The 23,129-nt window shown below is 41.6% G+C and overlaps 1 protein-coding gene across 7 annotated transcripts; it reads right to left on the bottom strand.

Moving 5' to 3' along the window:
- Positions 1-208: 208 nt before the first annotated feature.
- On the bottom strand, positions 209-23,096 carry gon4l (gon-4-like (C. elegans)). Of its 7 annotated transcripts, none has more exons than XM_017713132.2 (31): positions 22,970-23,096; positions 19,861-20,090; positions 19,363-19,467; positions 18,900-19,129; positions 18,669-18,743; positions 18,506-18,556; positions 18,342-18,392; positions 18,129-18,227; positions 17,909-18,031; positions 16,917-17,093; positions 16,051-16,264; positions 14,296-14,397; positions 14,114-14,154; positions 13,891-14,009; positions 10,456-10,657; positions 9,950-10,036; positions 9,218-9,383; positions 8,808-8,958; positions 8,402-8,552; positions 8,144-8,260; positions 5,662-7,947; positions 5,034-5,313; positions 4,719-4,882; positions 4,207-4,404; positions 3,813-3,956; positions 3,325-3,639; positions 3,043-3,156; positions 2,043-2,226; positions 1,543-1,846; positions 1,034-1,136; positions 209-925 (listed from the first exon to the last, which is right to left on the bottom strand). In XM_017713132.2, exons 2-31 carry the CDS (start codon positions 20,075-20,077, stop codon positions 812-814), a joined length of 6,684 nt encoding a protein of 2,227 aa, XP_017568621.1. In that variant the 5' UTR covers positions 20,078-20,090; positions 22,970-23,096; the 3' UTR covers positions 209-811. The 7 variants fall into 7 exon arrangements, with proteins under 7 accessions (XP_017568621.1, XP_017568620.1, XP_017568622.1 ...); XM_017713131.2 differs by lacking the exon at positions 22,970-23,096 and adding an exon at positions 21,412-21,517; XM_017713133.2 differs by lacking the exon at positions 22,970-23,096 and adding an exon at positions 21,412-21,517 and having other exon boundaries at positions 3,043-3,153.
- Positions 23,097-23,129: the final 33 nt, after the last annotated feature.

Below are 23,129 nucleotides of genomic sequence, written 5' to 3'. Positions count from 1 at the left end.
TTAGCTGATCTGCACACTATGTCCTGAAAATAAGCATCTCTTATACAATTCTCATCTTGTTGAATTCCCTAATACAGCACAAGGATACAACAGTTAATGTAGAATTCAGAACAGCGTTCTTTCTTCCTTTATGTTGAAGATGACGCAGTAATGTAAAGCTATGATACAGCTTACGATGTTTAAAATGACAATACAGTACAACATAAGCTAAATATATAAATACAAAGAGGTCTTTTATTCAGTGCTTGCCATCCAGATCATTTTCCTTAAGCAAGTTTTTCTCTCACCAAAATTTACAGGAAACATACAGTAAGCCATACAAGAAAAACTGAAAAAAATCTAGATATAAAAATACTGTACACATCAGGGACTTGCCCCTCTTAAAGTGAAATATATACAATTCACCTGTCCACAATTAGACAATAAAAGCAAGAGTCCAAGCTGGCCTTGTGTAGTGGCACATTCTAAAAGTATCCTTGTAATACCAGTTATTTTGTCCTTTGCAAAGTCTCTCCAATCTCTTGGAGCAAACAGCTGCCAATCTTTTTAGTTTGCTGGTGATGAACGTGTTAAAACTTCTGTAGCTTTGCATGTTAATGTCCAGGCTTCCCATTATACCTCTTTTCATGTCTCAGAGGGATAACCTGAAAGCAGGTTATAGATAGACAGAACTTTATTGATTCCGGAGGGAAACTGCAGATTATGTCTGATGAATTCAGATTATACATCAGCAACACATTGACCCATGGTCCTCGTCATGTCTCCGTGGTTAATCTGTAAAGATGAATGCGGATCCCAGCCTGTGAACATGTCAGTCCTGCTCCTCATCAGTGGCTGATTGCTGTTCCGTGCCCTCGTCCTCTGAACTGGCCTGACGAGCGGAGGTGTGGAACAGGCGCATCAGGTCCCGAAACCTCTTGGAAACCTACAGAACACAGCACATAGTGATAAGTGTGTCAGAACTGAAACAAAGAGTGTTTATTTAACACATTTATTTTACTTGTGAAGTAATGTTCAGAAAAATGTTTGGTACCTCACTGGCAGTTTTGTTGCCAAGCTGTGCTGACACAGCTTGAAAGGTGCTCTGATTGGCCCCTTGCTGTTGACAGGCAGTTAGAATGACTCTATCAGCCTCTCTGGAAACACACAGGGTTAAAAAAGTTTAATGAAAAGTAGTGAACTAGCATCAACAAATGACTAGAATGGATACTACACACACACACACACACACACTTTTCTAAGCCGCTTCTCCCTCAGGGTCGCGGGAGGGGGGTGCTGGAGCCCATCCCAGCAGTTAGAATGGATATTGCTTTTATTTTAAAATATATTGATTTTATAGCTATGATAACATTTAAAAGCTGTAACATTTGGCAATGTATAAGTACATTGATTTCTAGTATGTAGCTCAACCATCACTAAACCACAATTTTGGAGCTGTAGCTCAGCTGGCTGTAGGCTAATTAAAGGGAAATTCACAAGAAGGTATAGTCAAAACTTCTGTAGAATAAAAATTAGTCTAGTGAACTGCAAACTGTTGCTGACCTGGTCCAAAGCACAACCTTCTCTCCACTGGGTGTGAGGGAGATGTTCTTAGCACAGACAGGCGTGTCAGATGATGGGCTCTGTCGACTCTGCTGCGTCATCTCTCTTTCTCCTGACTGAGGAGAAGGATCAGGGTGTTCAGCTGCTGTCCCCTCATCTCTGCTGAGCTTAGAGGAAGAAGAACAGTGCTCCACGTCTCCCTCCTTCCATTCCTCCTCATCCTCATCCTCTTCTTCATCATCTCTCTCCTCAGGGTTGGGAGGAGGGTCTCCTTCACTGCCCTCCCATGCTTGTCCCTCTGGCTCTGATAAACAAACAGGCTGGGCAATCTGTCAAGACTGATTAAAATGTCCCCTGTTCTGCAAATGCTCTGTGTTACCTATTTTGTAATTGTATAAACAAGTGTATCTTGACACAAACAATAAGTACAATATAATAAAATGAAAAGGCAATTGTTGGCATTAAAAAAGGGCATTGTTGCATTATAACTGAATATATACCATGATGTGGACTGTTTGCCCCACTGCCAGACTCATCTTTAACCCCCGTTTCTGTTTCTTTCTCTTCCTCTCTCTCTTCTGCTCCTCTTTCAGACTCTTCCCTTTCTTCCCCTCTCTCAGGTAGAGGGTCTGCTATAGGAAATGTGGGATCACCACTCTTTAGTGCCTTGGAGCCCTCAGTGCCCTAAAGAGCAAAGAAACACATATTTATGCTGTGTCTTAATTTGGAACATTGGAATCATTAAACAAACTTTAAGGAAAATAAATTGGACTCCTCATTAATTTACGGTGTACAGTTCCATTTCAGTATATAGATGCTTTTGAATTTTGGTGCTGTCCAAGGCTGTTAAGAGTTCTTTGAACAGCAAAGAAAAACAAATAAATTGATCCTCAAACAAATCAAGCCTATTCTCTCACTCAAAGCCCAGATAACCAAACTGAAGTGATCTTATTTTGGACAAATTCTGAGAAGAACTGATTCAGAACCGATGGATGGATACACTCAGAGGAATCATAAACCACCCATTCAGAAGCCTGAAGACCAAAAAAGAAGATAGTATATTCTGGAGGAAAGCTATTCATATTGCCAGGAGTCAGAAACTTGTTAGCACAACTTGTCTCCCCTCTCTCGCCAGGGAGAGCCAGTCTTATACTGCTGGGCTCCAACCCAAATGAGCATGAACTGTCCATGATTACAGGAGGCACACTCATCAAGTGCTGATGGCAAACATAGCAGCTGCACCTCTGCTCTGCCATAACATCCACACTCAAATGTTGGACTTTTTCTGCTTATAAAAACTATGGATTGAGATTTTGGGGGCTTATTTTTTGATATGGGCAGAATAATTAGAATTTTGTTTTGAAAATTCTTCCACTTCTTCCATGTATTATTATACATTAAATAGGTTATTTAAAATTACATGATTGTTTAGAGTATTGTGTCATTTGTTAAGTAATTAAATAAGAAAATGAACAAATATAGGTTGGGAAAACATGACACCTTGTTGCCATGGCAGCGTGGGCAGCCCTTCCTCTTATGTCGCCGATGCTTGGCTTCATGACTAGAGTCGTGGCAGGGGCAGGGGCAGTCCTTCTCTGGCCAATCACAGTCCTGCTGACAACACCACATTATAAAACCTGGATTTTTAAATTAATGAATGAATGTATGAGTGAATTAATGAATGAATGAATAAATGAAAAAGTGGTTTTGACAAGTGATTAAAAGCCACATGCATATATAGGTGAAATATTACTCTCATTATATCCCTACTGGTTTGCTCACCTTGTAGTTCCTATGTGTGCCCAGCTCTTTTCTTCTCCTGTTCCTGCCTGTCATCTGTGGTATCTTGTTTGTTTCCTCTTCTTCTTCCAAATCAGGGAGTGTGACTTCCTCAAACCCACCACTCACCCCTCCACCACTTGCCAAGCTCACAACTCCATCTCCTCCCTCCGGCCCACTCCCTGCATCCTCAAGCCACACTGCCTCCTCAAACTGCCCTGGGCGTGCTGGTGGTGGACGGAGATCATCAAAAAATATAGAGAATTCTCCCTGCAGGTGTGTATGACCTTTAAGGAGCGTGGCCATCTGTGCCTTCAGCTAAAACACCAAAAAGAAACAGATTATCATTTAAGTAAAAGGAGCAGTAGTATTAGTAAAACACAGTTAGTGTACAGCACAATCTAAACACTTTAATATACACAATAAATGAGCCCATTTGTCTCTCACTGACACTGCAACATGTGATAAATCCCTACCATGTCCTGTCTTACCTCCTCTATGCCTGCAGGTGTGAGGGATGACCCAGTCTGCAGAGCTCTTACAATCTTCTGGTAATGAGAGGGATTCTCACCAAAACTGATCTCTAGTTGCCTCAGGAACCTCCTGCTTCGCTCAAATGCCTGCTGTTCCTCAAACTAGTAAGGGGGCAGGGGGGAGGGGAAAAAAAAAGAACATGTAATGTTTTATGAAAAGTTTATTACATTGAGAAACTGCTTTAACAGGATTAGTTTTTTAGCTGTTTTTGTGCTCCTTATTGGAATCAAACCTATACATGTTGATATTTTTACCTAAAAATGTAAGAAAAGCTCAATTATCAATAATCTAGAAAGGTCATAAATGCATGCAATGAAAGGCTCAACAGAAAAAAGGATGAAAGGTTCACACCAGTCCACACTCCAGAGCCTGCTCTGGGAGGAGGAAAGCTGCAAAGTCACTCAGTAGCTCAGGCCAGTCTTTAAGGAGAGGTTTTAGCTGAGAGAAGAGTTCCACTGCACTACGACTCTCCCCTCCTTGCTCAAACTCATACAGCAGACTCAAAAACTCCTCCATTTTACCAGGGGAATCCTGCATAGCCTCCCGTACCTGAGACAGAAAAACAGTGACAGGGAGATTAAGCGAATAAACCTTTTAACAGAAAAAAAATTACATTTTTAAATTTAATTTTAAAATTTTAAATTATCAGTTAAAAACCACTAAGCATGCAAACTTGGAATAGTTCAATAATTTAGAGGCATAACCCTGTCTTTAGAAGACAGAGGGAAGTAGAAGCTGAAAAAAACCCATGTAGTAATTGATAGTATGATACAGACATTAGGGATTAAGAGCTGAAAAACTCTGGAGTTTTGTTCTGTAGACTGTCATGGTTTCAATTATTGGAAAAAGCTGAGTCCACTGACCCTGTTGAGGTAGGCCTGTGCAAAGGCAATGTCTTTGCTCTCCCTCAGTGGATCATTATCCAGGATGTGGTCATCATAAAGGAGGAGAAGTTTAGAGGTATCCTTGCTGCCTCGTTCTTGCCGCCTGCTTCGCTTTAGACTACGGGGTGGTGGCCGACCACGACCTGTTGGGCAATGAATAATTCAATCAATGTTCTCATTATCTACCCACATCAAAAAGCTCAATATCCTTTGTAGTCTGAGTGAAGTATGGATCAGCACAGTTTTCAAGATTCAGCACATACAAAAACACAGGCAGAAGCCCATGACTCTGACCTCTCCCACGTCCAGCTCCTTTCCCACTGGTCTGTGGAGGGTCATCGCCCTGTGGCACGTCTCCTTCAGGCAGTTTTCCTCCTTCTGTGGGTTCCAGCTCCTCACCTTTCATTGCCCCATCCTCTTCATCTTCAGAGTTCTCCTCCTGGGAGTTTTGAGAGATAGGGGAGGTGGGGGAAGTTGGTGAGGTGGGTGAGTTTGGAGAGTTGTCCTCTTCTGAATCTCCTTCCCCGCACAGTCTTCGTTCTGATGCCAACCACGTTAACTTTTGCATTGTCTCCTGTAGTGGTGAGCAGAAAACAAAAGGAAAGAACAGGAGCCACATGATATATATTCTGCAAAATGATTCCCAAGCTGTGCAACAGTGTTAACTGACTGAGCAATGCAAGGTCAGAAACCACTTCACATCTCACTTCAGTCAACAGCATTCCTAGTCATGGATGGCATGACAGAACCCCCAAGCCACTAGGAACATGCCTGTTTATCATGCAATTTCCCCATCTCTGAGCTACAATGGAGCTATACTGAAAGATTTTTGATGTATGGTTCTTTTACAATGCTACTTTCTGCTTCAATCTTGGCGTTGAACACAGACACTCTTCCCTAAAATCAAAGATGCAGCACAAACCTGCAGTTCAGGCACTGAGAGGACAGATTCCTCTGATGCCGATGACATCACTTCCTCTTCATCTTCATCTTGTGTGAGCTCATCAAAGTCTTCCTCTTCCTCTTCACGTTCTCCATCTCCATCCTTCTCTTCATCATTCTTATCTCCTCCTCCGTTCCCCGGTCTCCCTCCATCACCATCTCCTTCTCCACCACCTTCTCCATCTCCTCTTTTCTCTCCTTCTTCATTTCTATCTCTTTCTTCACCTCCTCCACGCTCTCCATTCTGCTGCCCCTCTCCTCCACCCCCTTCTCTTCCGTTTGCCTCGCTTTGTCCTTGCCCTCCTCCGGATCGTTCCTGGTTCTTGGCTCCTGAGGTGAAAGCCAGCAACCCTGGTATTTTGGTACAGTCCTTCTCCTTAATGTTTTTACCAAAGTAGCTTCCAGGTTCATCTCCACCTTGTCTCTGTTCTTCAGGTCTAGGGCTACCCTTGATGTCCTCAGTTATGTTCTCTGATGTCTCTGTGCCTCTGTCCACATTGCTGCTGTTGAGACAGGAGTGTGGGCTAGAGGAGGACTCTGACAGTGTAAGAAGGGGGCTTCCAAAAAGGGCCCCTGCCATCTCCTCTCCACCTACCTCTGCTCCCACCTCCATCTCCTCTTTCCACACTTCACTACCACTACTATCTGTGCATGGCAGAGCCGTGACATGGATCACAGCACCTCCTGAAGGCAGTCCAATGCAGGGTGACAAACGACCATCACTAACATTTGGCACACTTGAGGTGTGGAAAGTCTTGGATTTAGATAGTGTAGTGTGTTGCGGAGGCAGTCTGCTTTTTCCATCAGCAGCAAGCAGCACTGGATGCTTTGGGATCAGACTGCTTTTGGGCACAAGAAGGAACTGTGGTGTTCCTTCCTGCAAAGCTGCCTGAACCAGCACATACTGGGAATTATCACCTGGCAGACCAGTCAATCTGAACAGGTTGTGAAGACCAGTGGATGGTGGTGTTGCTCCACTGTTCTGAGGCAATAGTGAACTAGAGATGAGATTTGTAGTGCTTATGTTATCTAGAGTGTTCAGTAAGGGGGCACTTTGATGATCTTTCACTGGAACATCACATGCAAGTTCACCCTTTATGTTGTTCAAGGCAGGACCATGCCAGGAGTGTTCCTGCTGATCCAGGGTTGGCACTGCAGGGCTTGATTTGAGGTTTTCAACAGCTTCCAGAGGAGGAGGAGGAGTGTGTGAGAAAAACACAGGACTAGACTTCAATTTACACTCACTCTCTGCAAGCTCAATAGGACAGTCTAGGCTTTTGATTCCGACACTGTTGCTAGGCAACAATGGCCTGGCCAGTGTTCCTATGTGAGGGAGGCTGCTGATGGGTTGAGTGGTTAAATCTTGAGGAAGGCTGTTGGAAGACTTTACCCATCCCTGTGCGGCAACTTTTGGATGGACAGCAGCACCACCCAGTAACGAGGAAGGCTGGATGATGACCATAGATGGAGCTGCACTTTCAATGTTTTCAGCAAAATTTGCAGTGCCCTGTTCCACAACTGGAGCTGTGGCAGCCAGATTCACACTCACTGCTGCACCAGGAGTAAGGGGTATAAGCTGTGTTAGCCGAGGGGCTTGATTTAATGAAGAGGGCTGGACAGGTAGCAACTTTCTAGGCACAAATCGTTTCTTAGGCATCTCTGTTTTCATTGGCACAGACTGTATAACACATGTGGTAACTACCCTGTTACCAGAGACAGGGGTACTGCAGGATACAGCTGGAGTTGAGGGTATCTGGACTACAGCAGGAGGCATACTAGCAGGAGGCTCTGCAGGGTTAACACAACCTGGCTGTGGAACAACGTACTGAAAGTTAGCAGCACCAACACTGCTTAATGGCACCGTTCCATGAGCAGGATGTGAGGTTACGTGGCTTACTGGGAGAGCCCCATTTACTGGGATGCAAGGGTTCTGGGTCAACAGAATTACACCTTGAGAGGGAAGAGGTGTTGGGAATTTAGGCAACAAATTAACTGTGCCTGTAGTACAAGGAGGGGCTTTAGCCAGTGGTGTAAGAGCCGGCTGTGCAAATCCATGCAGAGGGCGAGGTTTTGGCGGTCGAGCAGTACTTTGGCGCCTGGCCGAGGGATGTAGTAGGAGAGTCAAACCTTTAGGGATGTATCGAGGGTACTGTGTTCTTTCTGGAAAGATGAGGGGAGGTGAAGTGTTAGTTGCCTTACTATCAGACTGTGTTCTCTCTTCTGATTGGCTTCCAAACACTGCTTTATGGATGTGTGGCAAACTTTTCTGAAAAAGAAGAATTCCACATTAAGACAATTAATTTAATTCATTTCAGTATTTGTGACAGTGCAATAACTTCAGTATGAAAACCATTTATTAAAGAAATTCATCTCACCTCACTGACACATAATTTTGAACATTTATTTCTTTAAAATATATATATTTTGGCTAACTTTTTGTCAGGTGAAGTTTTGTACTGTACCCGAAGCCAATTGGGCAGGATGTTCTTCTCTCTCGCCACAGGGGGGCGCTCCTCTCCAGGGAGAACTGGAGAGCAGACCACTGGTAGAGGAGGAATAACGCGGTTTTGGCAGTAATACTACAGAAAATAAAATAAAAGAATATTGCAGGACATTCCTCTGATAACACAAGACATCCTTTGGAATTGCACCATAAATTGTACCTAGACAAAAATATGTGAAATATAAAATAAGTTTACTGATTATCAAATGTGAAGCACCTTGATGATATTGTCAGCAGCCCTGCTTGAGCACATGTCCTTCACACGAACTCGCAGCTGCTCCAGCTTCTTAGGCAAAATGAGATACTGGCTCATTAGATGGTAGGGGAACTCTGTCTCACTGAAGTGCCTCAGACCCAGAACAATCAGACTGGAAGGGGGGGGGGGGGGTGGGACACACGAGAATTAACTAACAAAAAAGTTAGGGTTCACCACATCAGTGTCACCTCATAACTGTCACAAGTCACTGTTATGAGCCCAACATGCACCTCTCAAGTTTGTTTTGTTAATTTTGTTTGTTTTGTTATCAGCATTCTGGCATTCTGGCATTCTGCTCACTCTCACTGTTGGAATCATCTCTTTAGAATCTGAGTAAACTAAAGTGTAGGGTAACTGAGTAGCATACCCATCTTCTCCCTTAGTGTAGAAATTCTTGCTGCGTGGGGGTTGCAGAGCTGGGTCCAGGCTGCAGTGGGGTAATAACTCTGGGTAGAGGAACACAGATCGAGTGGCAAAAAGCCAAGCCAGGTGTGCTGGGAGCAATGGATAGGAATGCACTACAGAGACAATGAAATACAATAATATTTTCCACAACATTAACATGTTGGACAGAATAACAATATAGCGACCCTTACACAAGTAACAAGGGTCCAAGCAACAAAATCTCCAGACAAACTCATAAAAAGCATTTATATCTTAAAGTATTTTATTTGTGCTTGAGGCCATCCTAAAAATGACATCTTAAAAATAAATCTTAAGTATATATTAAAGATGGTACAACATAGGACATACTAGCATCCTTGTGAGATATCTCACCAGCATGTGATTGTGTGGCTTTGACTGAAGGAGAGGGAGTGTGCTTCAGCTCATCTAGCAAGTTCAGAGATGGCTGCAGGTTACACACCCTGAACAAACTCCTGAACCTGGAGTCAACCAGTGCTCTCGCTTGCTCTGCACGCTCTGCAAATGACTGTAACTCTGTCTGAAACACAATACAGAAAGACAACACAGTACTACTCTACTGCAGTAAGCCACACTCTACATTTTGTAACAGTCAGTAATAGGTAAGAAGAGACAAACACACCGTAATTTCATACCAACAGAAAACTTAGGCGTAGGCTTCAATGACGTGTCCAAAAATGGCACTTTCGGTCACTGAACATGTGGACGGGCAAAACGCTTTTTTGAAAATGCTGACATAAGTGTTAACTTGCGCATACCCATTTTCATTCAGTGTTTTTAATGGCCATTCAAAGCTCTGACTGAAATATGGCTGACGACTGTGCTGTTACTATGTGCTCAGCAATCTAGAGGTCTGTGTGCGTGTGTGTGGACTATGCCTCATTTATTGTGGTTGGATTTAGTATGTCTACCATAGCTTTCTGTTTTATGGAAACATCCTGAGAGCAGCGAGTCTCATTGCCTCAGGCTGATCAAGGATATCCTCATTCAAGGGCATTTTTGCACTGACGTAAGACCAACCCACCTTACCCTTTTATCTATAATGAACTATATAACTATAAGAGAAAAGGAGAAATGGATATTTACCAGGAATAGTCTGGTAGTGCTGGCCTGGCTCTGCAGTGCCTCCACAGGGCTACACAGCATATTCACCTGTGTCAGGAGTTGGACATGCTGCAGAAAAAAAAATTGGTGAGAATTTACTGACTTGTGAAGGACAACAAATTATACAATTTGATTAAATTTTATTTTTACACCTGGGAAAAAGCTGAAACATAAAAGGTATGTATGTGAGCCCACAATTCAGTCACTCTCATAAACACAATGTGCATCTGAGTTTAACAGCAATAACCGAATAGTAATCATAGTCAGTAACACAACAGTTAGGGACTATGATTTCATGACGGGGGTCATTCAAAAAATTTGATAAATCTTAAAATTATTTACTGAACAAAACTGCAGGAGTTAAGGGATTTGTACAATGTAAGTTTTAGGTTATGAGTGCCCGTACTTATTAGAAAGATCACTGGGAAACAGGCCTCAAAACGGGTTCAGTGTCCTGTCAACCTAATATCAGGTACCATTCTCCATACCTGCTGGATTTGCTGCTGCAGCTGTCGTTTCTGGGAGGGCGTTACCACCAATGTGCAGGGGGGTGCAATGAGCACCATCGTGGGCCCTGGTGTGCTCATGCTGGGACGGTTCTGCTGTTCTCTCCGCTGCTGGAGAGCATCTAGCTGCTCTCGGACTGTACGCCTACATGTGGTTAACATGTGGGCCAGTGGCTCCTCAAACCTTTACACAGCCACACAGTTTTAATAAGTTGAAACACATATGCACTGATAAAACACATGTACTGATCATAGAATTCATACTAAATTATAACTGCCCAAACTGAAAGGCATCGTACTGCACATCTGCCACATATTTCCTCTGACACATTTCGTTTCGATACTTCAGCAAAAAAACAAAAAAAACTATGAACACCTCTAGAAAATACATAACTTATGTACCAAATAGATAAATAAAGAAAGAAACAAGTAAATGAATAAAAAATAAATAGAAAATAAATTAAAGATGTTAATATATAACAAAAATGATTACTAAACAGAAAGCCTCAAAGTTTCTTTAATAACAAACATCTTGGATCCAGGTAATTTCCCATACATAAATCGTTATTTTACAGCCATATTTATGTAATTTAAAAAAACCCTCACACTTCATTGAGCATGATTTGCCCATAAGCTTCAGCCTAACTGTACTCAAAGTCAATTATAGCTCAGACACACACACAAAGATAACAGTCTCACATCCACACAAACACACATACAGGGCTTTATGTCAATGTGGAAAAAGGCAGAACAGACGTCACTGTGGCTCGTTAACATTTGAGCTTCACATCAGGCAGGAGATGAGCGTCTGTTCCCAGAGCTACGTGACACCCACAAGCACACACATGCCACGCTGAACAAGCCCCCAAGGTGAACAGTCTCTCAGCCAGTATCAAGGAGAATCTGGGATATGGACCTCACCATGAGCTGGGGCCCAACATATTTGATTATTTTGTGACCGATATCAATAACCAATTGGTGCTTTAAAAAAAAACAAACAAAAAAAACACTCACAACATTGTGAGTACAACATTGTGTAAATGTAAGAGACCACTCTTAATTTATTTATTATATATATTTGTGTAGACCATACAACCAAAAGTATGTGAAATTTGCTGTTACATGATGCTGCCAAGCCAGCCTGTGAAATTTCTGCTCCAGTCAAATTTAAGCCATATTATTGTGAAATGGAAGCATCTAGGAGCAACAACATCTTAGCCTCAAATTGGTAGTGTCATGCAAACAAAGAACAGGGCCACCAAGTGTTTATGTGTGTAGTGCATAAAATTCTCATATCCTCTGTTCCACCACTCACTACAAAGTTCCTGACTGCCCCTGGAAGCAACATAAGCACAAGAACTGTGAAAGCTTCACAAAAAGGGTTTCTATGGCTGAGAAGCTACACCCAAGTCTAAGATCATTATGTGCAGTGCCAAATTTTGGTTGGAACTGTGTAAAGCACACCGTTACTGGACTCCATGAAAACTGGAGTGATAAATGTACATGTAAAATACTGTATAACAAAAGTAGATGTTTGTGGGTGTGGACCAGGCATATAGCAGCCATCTAATCCAGAAAATAAAGTGGATTCCTGTAACGTTGCTTGAACTCACGTGTACATAATTACAGAAACACAAACCTTTCAGCAGAAGACAGAATTGACAAAATGCAACTTATATCTTACTACTGAAACATTCACACATGACTGGTGTACAGCCGGAGTATGTGTGTGTCTGTGTGTAAATTTGTACACCCTACTGCTCAACTCTTTGCATCTACGCACACGTGTGTGTGAGACCGAGCCTGGGGACACAGCTGCTATGTATTCAGGTAAACTAGATCTATTCCTCTCTGCCATACCTGGAACATGCACGTCTCACACACGCACCTCTCAACAGGAGATAGAATTAGCATCCTCAAACACACTCCCAGCAATTCACAAGTACACACCTGTATGCTCTCGGCAGTGAATAAATGTTAGTACGTGTTCCATCATGTTTTGTAGCTCTTAAGTGTTCACACTGTACTTTCCCTCTGTCATAAGTCAGGTGACACCATGAGCGCACCAATCTGCCTCCCTACCCAAACAGATACAGCACCCTTCTGCTGCTCTGTCCCTAAGGGAGAACCTTGTATACACATTTGCTATAAATATTTTGTTTATTTAATTTTGACTGTGTGTGTGTGTAGACTTCACCGACACAGTAGTGCAATCAGAAACTAAAATACAATCTCACACACACACACACACACACACACACACACACACACACACACACAAAATATATATATATATATACGTATGTATGTATGTATGTATGTATGTGAGCGTGAGATTGTATTTTAGTCTACTACAGCCGACTCAAATGTGTGTGGCTGAGCACTGAGGAGGTGCATTCATATACAAGTGCTAGCCAGGTCTCTGATATCTCAGACGCAGCCTTCATTTAGAGACACTACTTACACATCCACAAAGGCATTGGATAGAATTCCATCACTTCAGAGAACGTAGTTCCACAGCCCAGTAGTGTAACCTTTTAAGTGACGCTTGGCATTGGGCCATTGGTGGCTGTAGGCTCAGGTATGGCTGCTCCAGAGAAACCCTTTCCATTGGCAACGCTTTTCAATATTATATGAATATTATAGCTGTGCGCGTGAGCAATTGTCAGCAATATGTGCACCTTAAAGCAACTGAACTACTAATTGGGGGTACTTCTGGATGTATAGCATATGCGGAAGTTTTTAAAACACAGCATTATTGTTGCATATGCCATAAGTGAGCTGCCATAGTCCACACACCCACAAAAACCCAACACATTGTGATGACTGAGGATTGTTTAGGCTAGAGCAATAGTTTGGCCAAGTATTAGAGGAGTGGCAGTGTGCTTTACAGAATACGTGCCCAGGGGCACAAACTTGGACTAACATACACAGTAACAGATGCTGGATAGCACTGTGTCAACAAGAGAGAGAGAGAGAGAGAGAGAGAGAGAGAGAGAGAGAGAGAGAGAGAGAGAGAGAGAGAGAGAGAGAGAGAGAGAATAATTAAAAAAAAAAAAGAAAAATCTAAAGGTAGATTTTTTTTTCTGAATGCTGCAGTCAGATGGAATGCAAATACAATCTGCTTGGCAGAAAAACAACCCACTTGAAAGGGAAAACACATGGGGATGCCGTGGTCTCATCTTTCTCAAAAAAGACAAAAATGCTCCTGAGTCAACATAACGCTCCTTGTTGTTCAATGTGGAAAAGTTGGGTGGATTGTGGTGGAAATGGGGGACAGGTGGGGTGGGGATGACTTTTCGCTAACGCCCAGCAAAGAAAATAACGATGTGAAAGTTGTGACTACATAAACAGAAAGAGAAAATTTTCATTCTAAATGCATAAATATGTACATTGGATAGGTAAAGTGTGCTGTACCGGATAGCTTGTGGGACATTGAATTTAGCAGCGCTCTGTGGTGATATCTCTTCGTCCCGCTCCTCGTCTTCCTCATGGCCTTCTTCATCCTGCTCATTGGCTCCCAATTCATCCTGGAACTAAGGAGAAGATATAAAAGTGAGAAGATATAAAAGTGAGCACATAGCAAAATTGTATTTTAAAAGACATTTTGTGTATTATTCCTTATTTTGAGTCCTCTTACAGTTTCAAGCAGTTCCTCCAAAAGCTCATTAACTTCCTTCTCTGCAGGAAGAATTAGAAGCAAAATACTGAGTTACAAGAAAAGACAAAGTGCTTTAAAGTGAACAGATGTGGTTATCTAATGACAATGTTAAAGAATCATTTAACAGCATCTTATAGGAGTAACAGCTTGACTTAACTCACTGGTAATGCGAACTGCTCTATCATTACGGTAGTCCTCCAAATCTGGCTCATCAAGATCATCAAGGAAGTTATACTCAGGATCATCGTCATCATCACCCTCCTCTGAAAGAGAGAATGTGAGTGTGAGTGTGAGAGAGAGAGAGAGAGAGAGAGAGAGAGAGAGAGAGAGAGAGAGGATAAGAATGTGTCTATAAACGTAAACAAGACTGACAAAGTACAATATTGTGCAATTTTTAATGGTATTAATCAAATGCAAAATAATAATATTTTCCAAATATATCACAATACTTCATTTGTTTTCTCAATATAATGAATTACTTGTCATTATCAAGAAATAATCACAACTTTGTGGGAACAGTTCAGGGATGGCCCCTTCCTGTTCCAACATGACTGCACACCAGTGCACAAACGACGGTCGATAAAGACATGAATTAGCGAGTTTGGCATGGAAGAACTTGACTGGCCGGACCTCAACCCGACAGAACACCTTTAGGATGAATTAGAGCAGAGACTGCGAGCCAGGCCTTCTCATCCAACATCAGTATCTGATCTCATAAATGTGCCTCTGGAAGAATGGTCAAACATTCCCATAAACACACTACTAACCCTTGTGGAAAGCCTTCTCAGAAGAGTTGAAACTGTTATAGCTGCAAAGGGAGGGCTGACATCATATTAAAACCTATGGTTTAAGAATGGGATGTTCATATGTGTGTGATGGCAGATGAGCGAATATTTTTGGCAGTATAGTGTAGATCTTGTGCCTACTGATAGAAGGACATCCTGAACATTCATGATAAATGTTTTCCCCTTGCTGCAGTCTCACAGTCATGAATTTAAATGATATGGCTTTTCATAATCTCAAAACAAACAAAAAGTATTTTTTTCCACAAAATGCTGGTGTACTGCAGAGCATAAACATGTGAAGTGTAAACAGCAAAGATCAGGCTCAGACTTTTAACTGGACCACCATCAAAACTGATCAATACAGACCTCAAATTAAATCCTGCCAGTGCATTTAGTGCACAGAACTAACAGAGACACACCCCAATTATTGTTTGATACTTTCTATGTAGGTCCACCGCTTGCCCTACAAGATAATAGCAGCAAGATTTCATACTAATTATGTTGTCACCTCAAGAAAAAGTGCAGAGGAAATGACTTATGTGAAAATAATTCAAATAACCTAGTTATCACAGGAAAATAATGTAAATAAAAAACACTAATCCATGGGTTTAGGACTTCTAAAGTTATCCATCAATACAAAAAACAACATTGTTTTGAAACACCAAGTTTGGTACACCATTGTTGATGATGTAGATCTTCCAGCATTGGGAAAGAGAGGGAAATAGAGAGATGACTCAGTGTAACAGCTACAGACTACACAAATGTGGCCAGACAAAAGGGGTGCAAACTACTCAAATAGTGGTGATGCATAAAAGGAGAGGAGTAGGGGAAAGGTCAGGGAACAAAAACAGAAAAGGGCAAATAGAAACTTGGCCATTAAACCACCAGGACGCACAAACACAGACACATTAAACTAGGTACAGACAGACACCACATCTAAAGTAAGCCATTAAGACTTCGTGAAGCATCTGTCTAGGTAAACAGTCCTTGACAGCACGTCTCATTAGCGAATACCCCGTGCTTATAGCCTAACCTTTAGTCCACTGCCAGCCCATGGCTCTGAATTGCAGACTTATCCCTATTTCAGCTTGAATTTATTTAAATCCTTCTGTGTAGTGCATAAACTCTGACCTTCAATGTTCAGCTGTGAGGTCATTAGGCCCTGTAGCCACTGGCTCCATTCTTTGTCCTCCAGCGCAGAGATGCAGTCATACATGTCTGGTGTGATATCAGGAGCACGCAGTTCGGCCTCCAGCTGGTCCAGCGGGACGTCCCTCAGTGGGCGCTTTGATCGTGTCCGACATGCCACTAGACTTTGCTCTGCACTTTCACTACTGCTCAAAGTCTGAGAGAGGGAAAAACACAGGGGATTTAGTTTTTTAAACCTTTCAAAAAGGTTTACGGCCATGGATTCTCACTATCTGCTTGTTATTGGAGATAATGTGGACCTACACAAACATAAACAAAGTCCCACACGTATAAACCCACCTATAAGTGTAGTTACAGCTCTAATTTAACCCACCTCATTCAGATAATTACACTTTTCAGGAGCATGTGGAAAGCTAGTTTAGTTAAATTATAGTGGGAACTAAACCACGCAGGGCAGAAAAGATGCAAGAACAGTGCTTAACAGCCATATTCCACAACAGGAATTTTCAGTATTACATTGCAGTAACATAGGTTACATAGTTTCTCATTGCCACTGTCTCATTGACAGTTGTCTTGGATACAAAATACTGTCTGCTTAAAAAGCAGAAGATCGTGTGAAGACAGTCATATATCTTTACATGAAAATTATCTGAAAATTCCCTAATAATAGGACTTTTCTAGGTCATTTCAGCTCAACGCAAATGTTCCCCTGCTATGGTTATTCGCTTGGCCTGATATTGAATGACAGTTGTGGCATGAACAGAGCTGAGATAAAGCTAAATTATAGATAATCTAGGAAGAGCACTTCAAAGTATACCCTCAGGAAGTACATGTAGCTCTCCATGTACCTGGTAAGGTTCCACGCAGAGGGGGTTGAGCTCCAGCTCCTGATCCACAGCATCCAATTTCTCCATAAAAGAGTCAAAGGTCTTCAGGGGCCGGGAGGAGCCGCAGGACTGAGAGGGAGGAGCAGGAGGGCCCATAGGCACCACTTCTACTCTCAGATGCCTTGATGGCCTTGGCTTCTGTAAGGCAGAATGTATATTTATGCACAGTTTTAAACTTGTCTACATCAAATAACTGAATGAAAGACAACAAATGAACAAAGATGAAATTTGAAATCAAAAAGTTGTGATATATCACACTTGTCACTAAAGTTGTGAAAGGGACCAACATTCTCTTAATGTAAACCATGACATCACAACTACTAGCAGGCACTGCTTAGTTTTTGGTGGTAGAGGTGAATGAAAACACTTCTGGAAACATGTTAGATAATTAAATTTAATATTTAAACATCTTAATGGTCCTCATAGGGGAATTCCTTTTATTTTTTCAAAACATCTGCACAGTTCAAAGATTAAAACGTGAACAAAGTAATTCAGAGTGGTGTGATTAAGATGCTCCATTCTAGAGAAGCTTATCAAATTAACTGCTCAGTGGCAAGAACCTGATGTCTAAAGAGTTAAGTTCCACTAAAATCCTTCTCACAAAAAGGTAAACACTAAAGATATCATGTTCAGTAAGCTTCTCTACAATTAACCATTTCATATAAAACCACTCTGGATGACTTTGTTTACATCAAATGAAATATTCTCCTTCAAATGTGTAAACAAACATACACATCCTTCACAACAGCTTTCAACAATGTACAGAAAGTTTGAAAAGATACAGAAAAAGTCCTCTCTGTTACCATTTTACTGGGTGTCTTATATGTGGGCCTACACTTTAATCTTAAGAAAAGTTCAAATATACAGAACCTCAGTATGCCAAATTGTATAGGGTCAAATCCAAGTGCTAAACTCTTATTAGGAAGAACTGTTTGTAAATTGTTACAAGATACCGGTCGTGGACTACTGCTCCTTTCTTCATCGCACTCAGAGAACTCTATGGGTGTGCAAGAGCGACCTCGTCTACTGATGCGTGGTGACGATGCTATGCTGTCCATATCACTCTCCAGAATAGTCTGAGAGTCACAAATACACAATCAATTGCAATTATACTCCACAAATTATCAACTGTATGCTTGTTACTGATTGGCAGAGTAAGCAAAACATCGGTACCTCCTCTGCAGTCTCATCCTCTTCATCCTCATCAGGATGATACTCTTCATCTGAAGAGTCTTCTTCATCATCAAGAGGAATGTCTACAAACTGAGGAGGCTAAAGAAAATAGAGAGAGAAAATAAAAAAAATACATTATTATTATTGCATTGTAATACAATGTAACACAAATGTAATGTTCAATAAGATACAGAAGACTCTACATTAGGACACCTTTACTTCATTTGATTTCTTGATGGGTGAAATGTTCCAGGTGGGTATTCCCTGAAAGACAAAGCAAAGTTAAAAAGGAAAATAATATATAAATCTCCACAAGCAACATAAACATAAAATAAAGTTTTCGAGAACAAAAAGAGAAATAAAGACACCAAACTTACCACGCCTTTCTCAACAACCTCTTTGAGCTTTGAACGAGTCATCTTGGGCTCCTATGTTGAAAAGACAACAGTATCTCAGGACGATTACATAAACCTGAAAATTTACAAATGCAGGGAATTTTTATAACCCTAGATAAAAAAGAAAAAAAAAAAAAAAACATACAAACATGGGCATGTCCTGCGTCTCTCTAATGGCTGCTTTCATCATGGCCACTACGTGTTCATTAGTGATCACCTCCTGCATACGAACAAAAGCCAAGAGGAAAAACACAAGTGATTACATCTCCAGTGAACATAAACATGCTTGTTTGAACAGATAACCATCACACATTAAAGCTAATCAAAACTATTCAGCGTGAGCAAGGTCTGGTGCCATACCCTCAGCAGGACTTACATGAATGATGTTGCGCACGTTGACTGAGGTCAGGTTATGTTGTTTGGACTTGATGGCTAAATCTCGGTCCAGTTTTCTGAACTCTTCTTCACTGTCCTCCTCCTGATCAGTTCCTTCAACTGTCCCCTCTTTATATGGCACTGGTCTATCATTATTTGTTAATATTACTTTCTTAATTTTCCTACCAGTTTTTCTCCTCAGCTGGTCCTGTTTCTCACTTCTTTCTTCATCTACAGAGAAAAATACCAACCAAAATCAAAAATGAGACTAGATATCCCAATGGCAAGGGATATAAAGTATAAGTATAAAGGGTATAAAATAGAAATAAGCTTTGAACTGCCTCTGTAAAGATAGACTACATAAACACATTACTTGCTATGTGTAAGTATCAGTTGAGAAAAATTACTGTTAGAGTGTTTGAAATTCAAAAAGTAAATTCAAAGATCCTGAAAGATGATAAAACCTAGTGTGATGACAAGTCCCAGCTCTGCGTCCTCTTCTGAGTGAAAGGCAGCTGACTCAGGACTGCTGGACAACTGCACACTGCCATTTTTCCTCTCTGAATTATCTACAAACAAACACACTAATCACTTTCGAGTGACAGACACTCACACAACATTAGCTTCAGTAAACTGCAGAGCACCTCAGTAGGAACACTGCTCACCCTTAGAGTTCAATGACACGGACTGAAGTAATATCCAAAGCAGAGACGGTACAAGACCACTTTTCCTTTTCCGATACAAATGAACTACTAATTTCTAAATAGAAATATTTTATGTAATATTTCTATACTAATACAACATGCTCAAACTACTCAAACACTCCATCTCTCCCTCACAGCTATAATATTATGTAATTTCTGATGTTATGACTTCGATCAAGCATATTCAGTAGACAATAACCCAATGCTGACTTCAGGTTTGAACATTTAAACATATCTACCAGCTTCTTCTTACTGTACCTTGTGTCTGAATATGGCATTTAAATCTAGGAGAATGCCTTCTAGGAGAAGATGAGTTCAGGGCCTTTCTCTTGTTAGGAGTGGAGATCCTCTTCTCTGGACTGAGTGGCAGTTTGCAGCCACCATGGGATCCAGAGACAGAATTCCTCCGGGCAACTTTTGATGGAACAGTCTGAGGCTCCGGGGAGCTGGACTTGCGTCTTCGGCCCGTTTTCATCTCGCTTCTGGGACTAATACAAATTGGAAAATTACACATTTGTGCTTGTCTACTTCATTACTCTAATCTGACATTCCCAAGGAGACTTCATCTGGAATGTGAAACTAGCAATAAATCTTACTTCCCTTAGCTTCAACACTTGAAGACTCATTAAAAATCATTTAAAAGCACAAAGATGTGGATGAGCAAAGGTAACAGCAGGCTTTCAAACATTACCAACAGATTTACAGCACTGTGGACAATAATACTTTGGAATATTTGGAAATGACTGGGGCAGTTGTGGGCTGGAGGTTAGGGAGGCTGGCCCTGTGACCGGAAGGTTGCCGGTTCGATCCCCAGGGCCGACAGTTCATGACTGAGGTGTCCTTGATCAAGACACCTAACCCCCAACTGCTCCCCGGGCACCGTGGATAGGGCTGCCCACCGCTCCAGGCAAGTGTGCTCACTGCCTCCTAGTGTGTTCACTAGTGTGTATGTGGTGTTTCACTTCACGGATGGGTTAAATGTGGAGGTGGAATTTCCCCAGTTGTGGGGTCAAAAAAGTATCACTTAACTTAAACTTAATCTTAATCAAAACCGTGTAAATACATTAGTTAATTAAGTCATTACTAGAGGGATTTAAAAGCAGGGCTTTATCATTCAGGGTCTATTGCATGTCCGTCACATATTATATCATGCACTGTCCCAACAACCTCAGTCTACCCAATGTAGATTCCACAGGATACATTAGCTACCAGTCCGTGTAAACAATATTTTTTTTGGTAAACATGCACAGTAAGTTAGCTTGCAAGCTAAGCTGGCTAACGCTAACTACTGCCTACCACTGACCTAACTGACGCAAAGATGAAACAGCGATATTGTACGACTAATCTCGATAGAAAACATAGATTTCTACACTGCTTTCTGTCTCCTGCCACAGTCTGGGGAGAATGGTGCTCATGCCGGCCCGTTACCTTTAGCTAACTAAGGCTAGCTAGCTAACCAGTCCGTTCCTTTGTAAAGTACAAAACCTGTTAGCTAAATTGCTAACGTTGCACGTTATCTGTCGCCTCAGCAAGATAACCAGCAAACAAATACTTTCTTCTTTTTACACTAACATATTTTATAATGTCGCTACAAGCTTGTCTAGCTTACAGACAGCACCGACTGAAACTGGGCAACGTTGCTAGCTACATTCATTTATCTGGCTGCTAGTTAACAACACAGCTAACTAACAGATGTTAGCAGAAACGTTCTATTCACAGCTTTGCTCATGAAACAGTGTCCTCTGTCCAACACTTCAGATACTGGCCTTTTCACCCCTTCAGTCATTTCATAAGTAATAAACTGCTTACCCTGAAACAGTTCTTTGTAGCCATCAGTAGCTAGCTAGCTTCTGCACTAGCCAGCTGGTCCACAACAAACTGACGTTTCGCGGGTGATGCGACCATTTCCCACCCCGGAGGGCAAAAGCTGCAATCTACGACTACCGCCCCCTATAGGCTGAGTACTCAAGTCAAGTCAAGTACATTGTGGGTCGGTTGCCCAGCCAGGGACTGAACATAGTCCTAGACTACATAGCTAGCATTCTGAATTTTCAGTTGAACGGAAAACGTAGTCCATGACTAGCCTTAATCCTCGACTGGAAGACTTACAGTGTATGTCCAACAAACATTAGTGCTAACGCTACCTACAGCAGCTCTCCAGAGAAGCTTCTCTGAGGGCACTGATGATGTTGTTCATTCTTCATCATGTTCTTTTTTTCTTTACTAAACAAGACAGTAGAAAGCTAAACTCAGACACAGACAAATTAGTATCACTATTCAGATTTAATGACAGATACTAAATATACTAAATGATCTGTAGCCCTAGGTTTTTACTTATAAAAGCTTAGGGCTACAGTTAATTTAGTATACTTTTCTCAAATATGTATTTATTTACTTATTTATATTTGAAATGTAAAAAAGGTAAAAAATGCATGGAATAATAATAATACAAATAATACTGGCTTGCTCAACTGGAGGAGTGCAGGACGCATGGCCATGGAGAGCCCTTTTTGGTGCTAGACAGAGCCGTTTCAAAAAAGAACAGAGCCATCTACAGCACATTCTCCATCAGTCTGAAGACCCTTTTCATGATGCAAAGAACCCTTTAATCATGGGGTTCTTTGAGTGTTCATGGTTCTATATAGAACCATTTTCTTTACTATAGAACCCCTGAAGAACTGTCTTTTTAAATAGTCTATTCTTTCATTTAGCTTCCCACTATTGTTTTACTCAGTTGGTAATTTACATTATTTCCATTTGTTCATTCAAAACAAATACACTAGTTAACATTCCTTAAAACTGTAATAAACAAAGAATTCCAAAGTGTTCCCTATTCCTTAACGCATATACAATAAATGGCCAAGCGCATCCAGACCATATCCAGTGAAATCAGCTGTCTTAAGGTGCACGCATTGCTGACACAGGCTTCAGTGCACACACACACAGCTTGTATTTTGTCCTTAGAAAAGCACGGCCAATAGAAAAGGATGCCGTGGAGTAGCTGCACAAGAACCTTAGGCCACTATACCCCTATGGCAAGAGTTAACTCGAGGGTTATAAAGCCCTCCAGCATTTGGCTGTAGAGCCGTGGGACTGCGTTCTCTGCAGTGATGGCACTCCATCCAATATCTTTGGAATGAGATAACGTGTCAAACCAATCATCCAGCATCGATATCTGACCTCACTAATACTCTTGAGGCGCAGTACAATTAGAGCCACAAAGCACTGTTCCAACACCTGGCGTAGATAAGCAGAGCCCAGATTATTGGCTCCAACCTAACTTAGGCATAGAGCAGAAGTGTGGACCGTCTAGGGCTGCTTACTGACGTGTTTGAGAACTACAGCTGCTGGTGACGGAGATTCTTACCTTACAGGTGGAGTCCAGTCGTTGTAGGCGGGGCTTACGCACCTGCGTCAGCAGAAAAGGTATTCTGAGCTTCATCCATGTAGTGACTTCATTTGGCAAAGAAGAGCTCAGCCAATCAGCTACTCAGTGTAATAGATTCTCAAATGAGTGTATTAGCCGA

The sequence above is a fragment of the Pygocentrus nattereri genome, chromosome 3 (genome assembly GCF_015220715.1).
Source record: "Pygocentrus nattereri isolate fPygNat1 chromosome 3, fPygNat1.pri, whole genome shotgun sequence".
Classification (NCBI taxonomy): domain Eukaryota; kingdom Metazoa; phylum Chordata; class Actinopteri; order Characiformes; family Serrasalmidae; genus Pygocentrus; species Pygocentrus nattereri.
The sequence above is the reverse complement of the archived record's forward strand: the minus strand, read 5'-3'. Positions and strand labels throughout refer to the sequence as shown.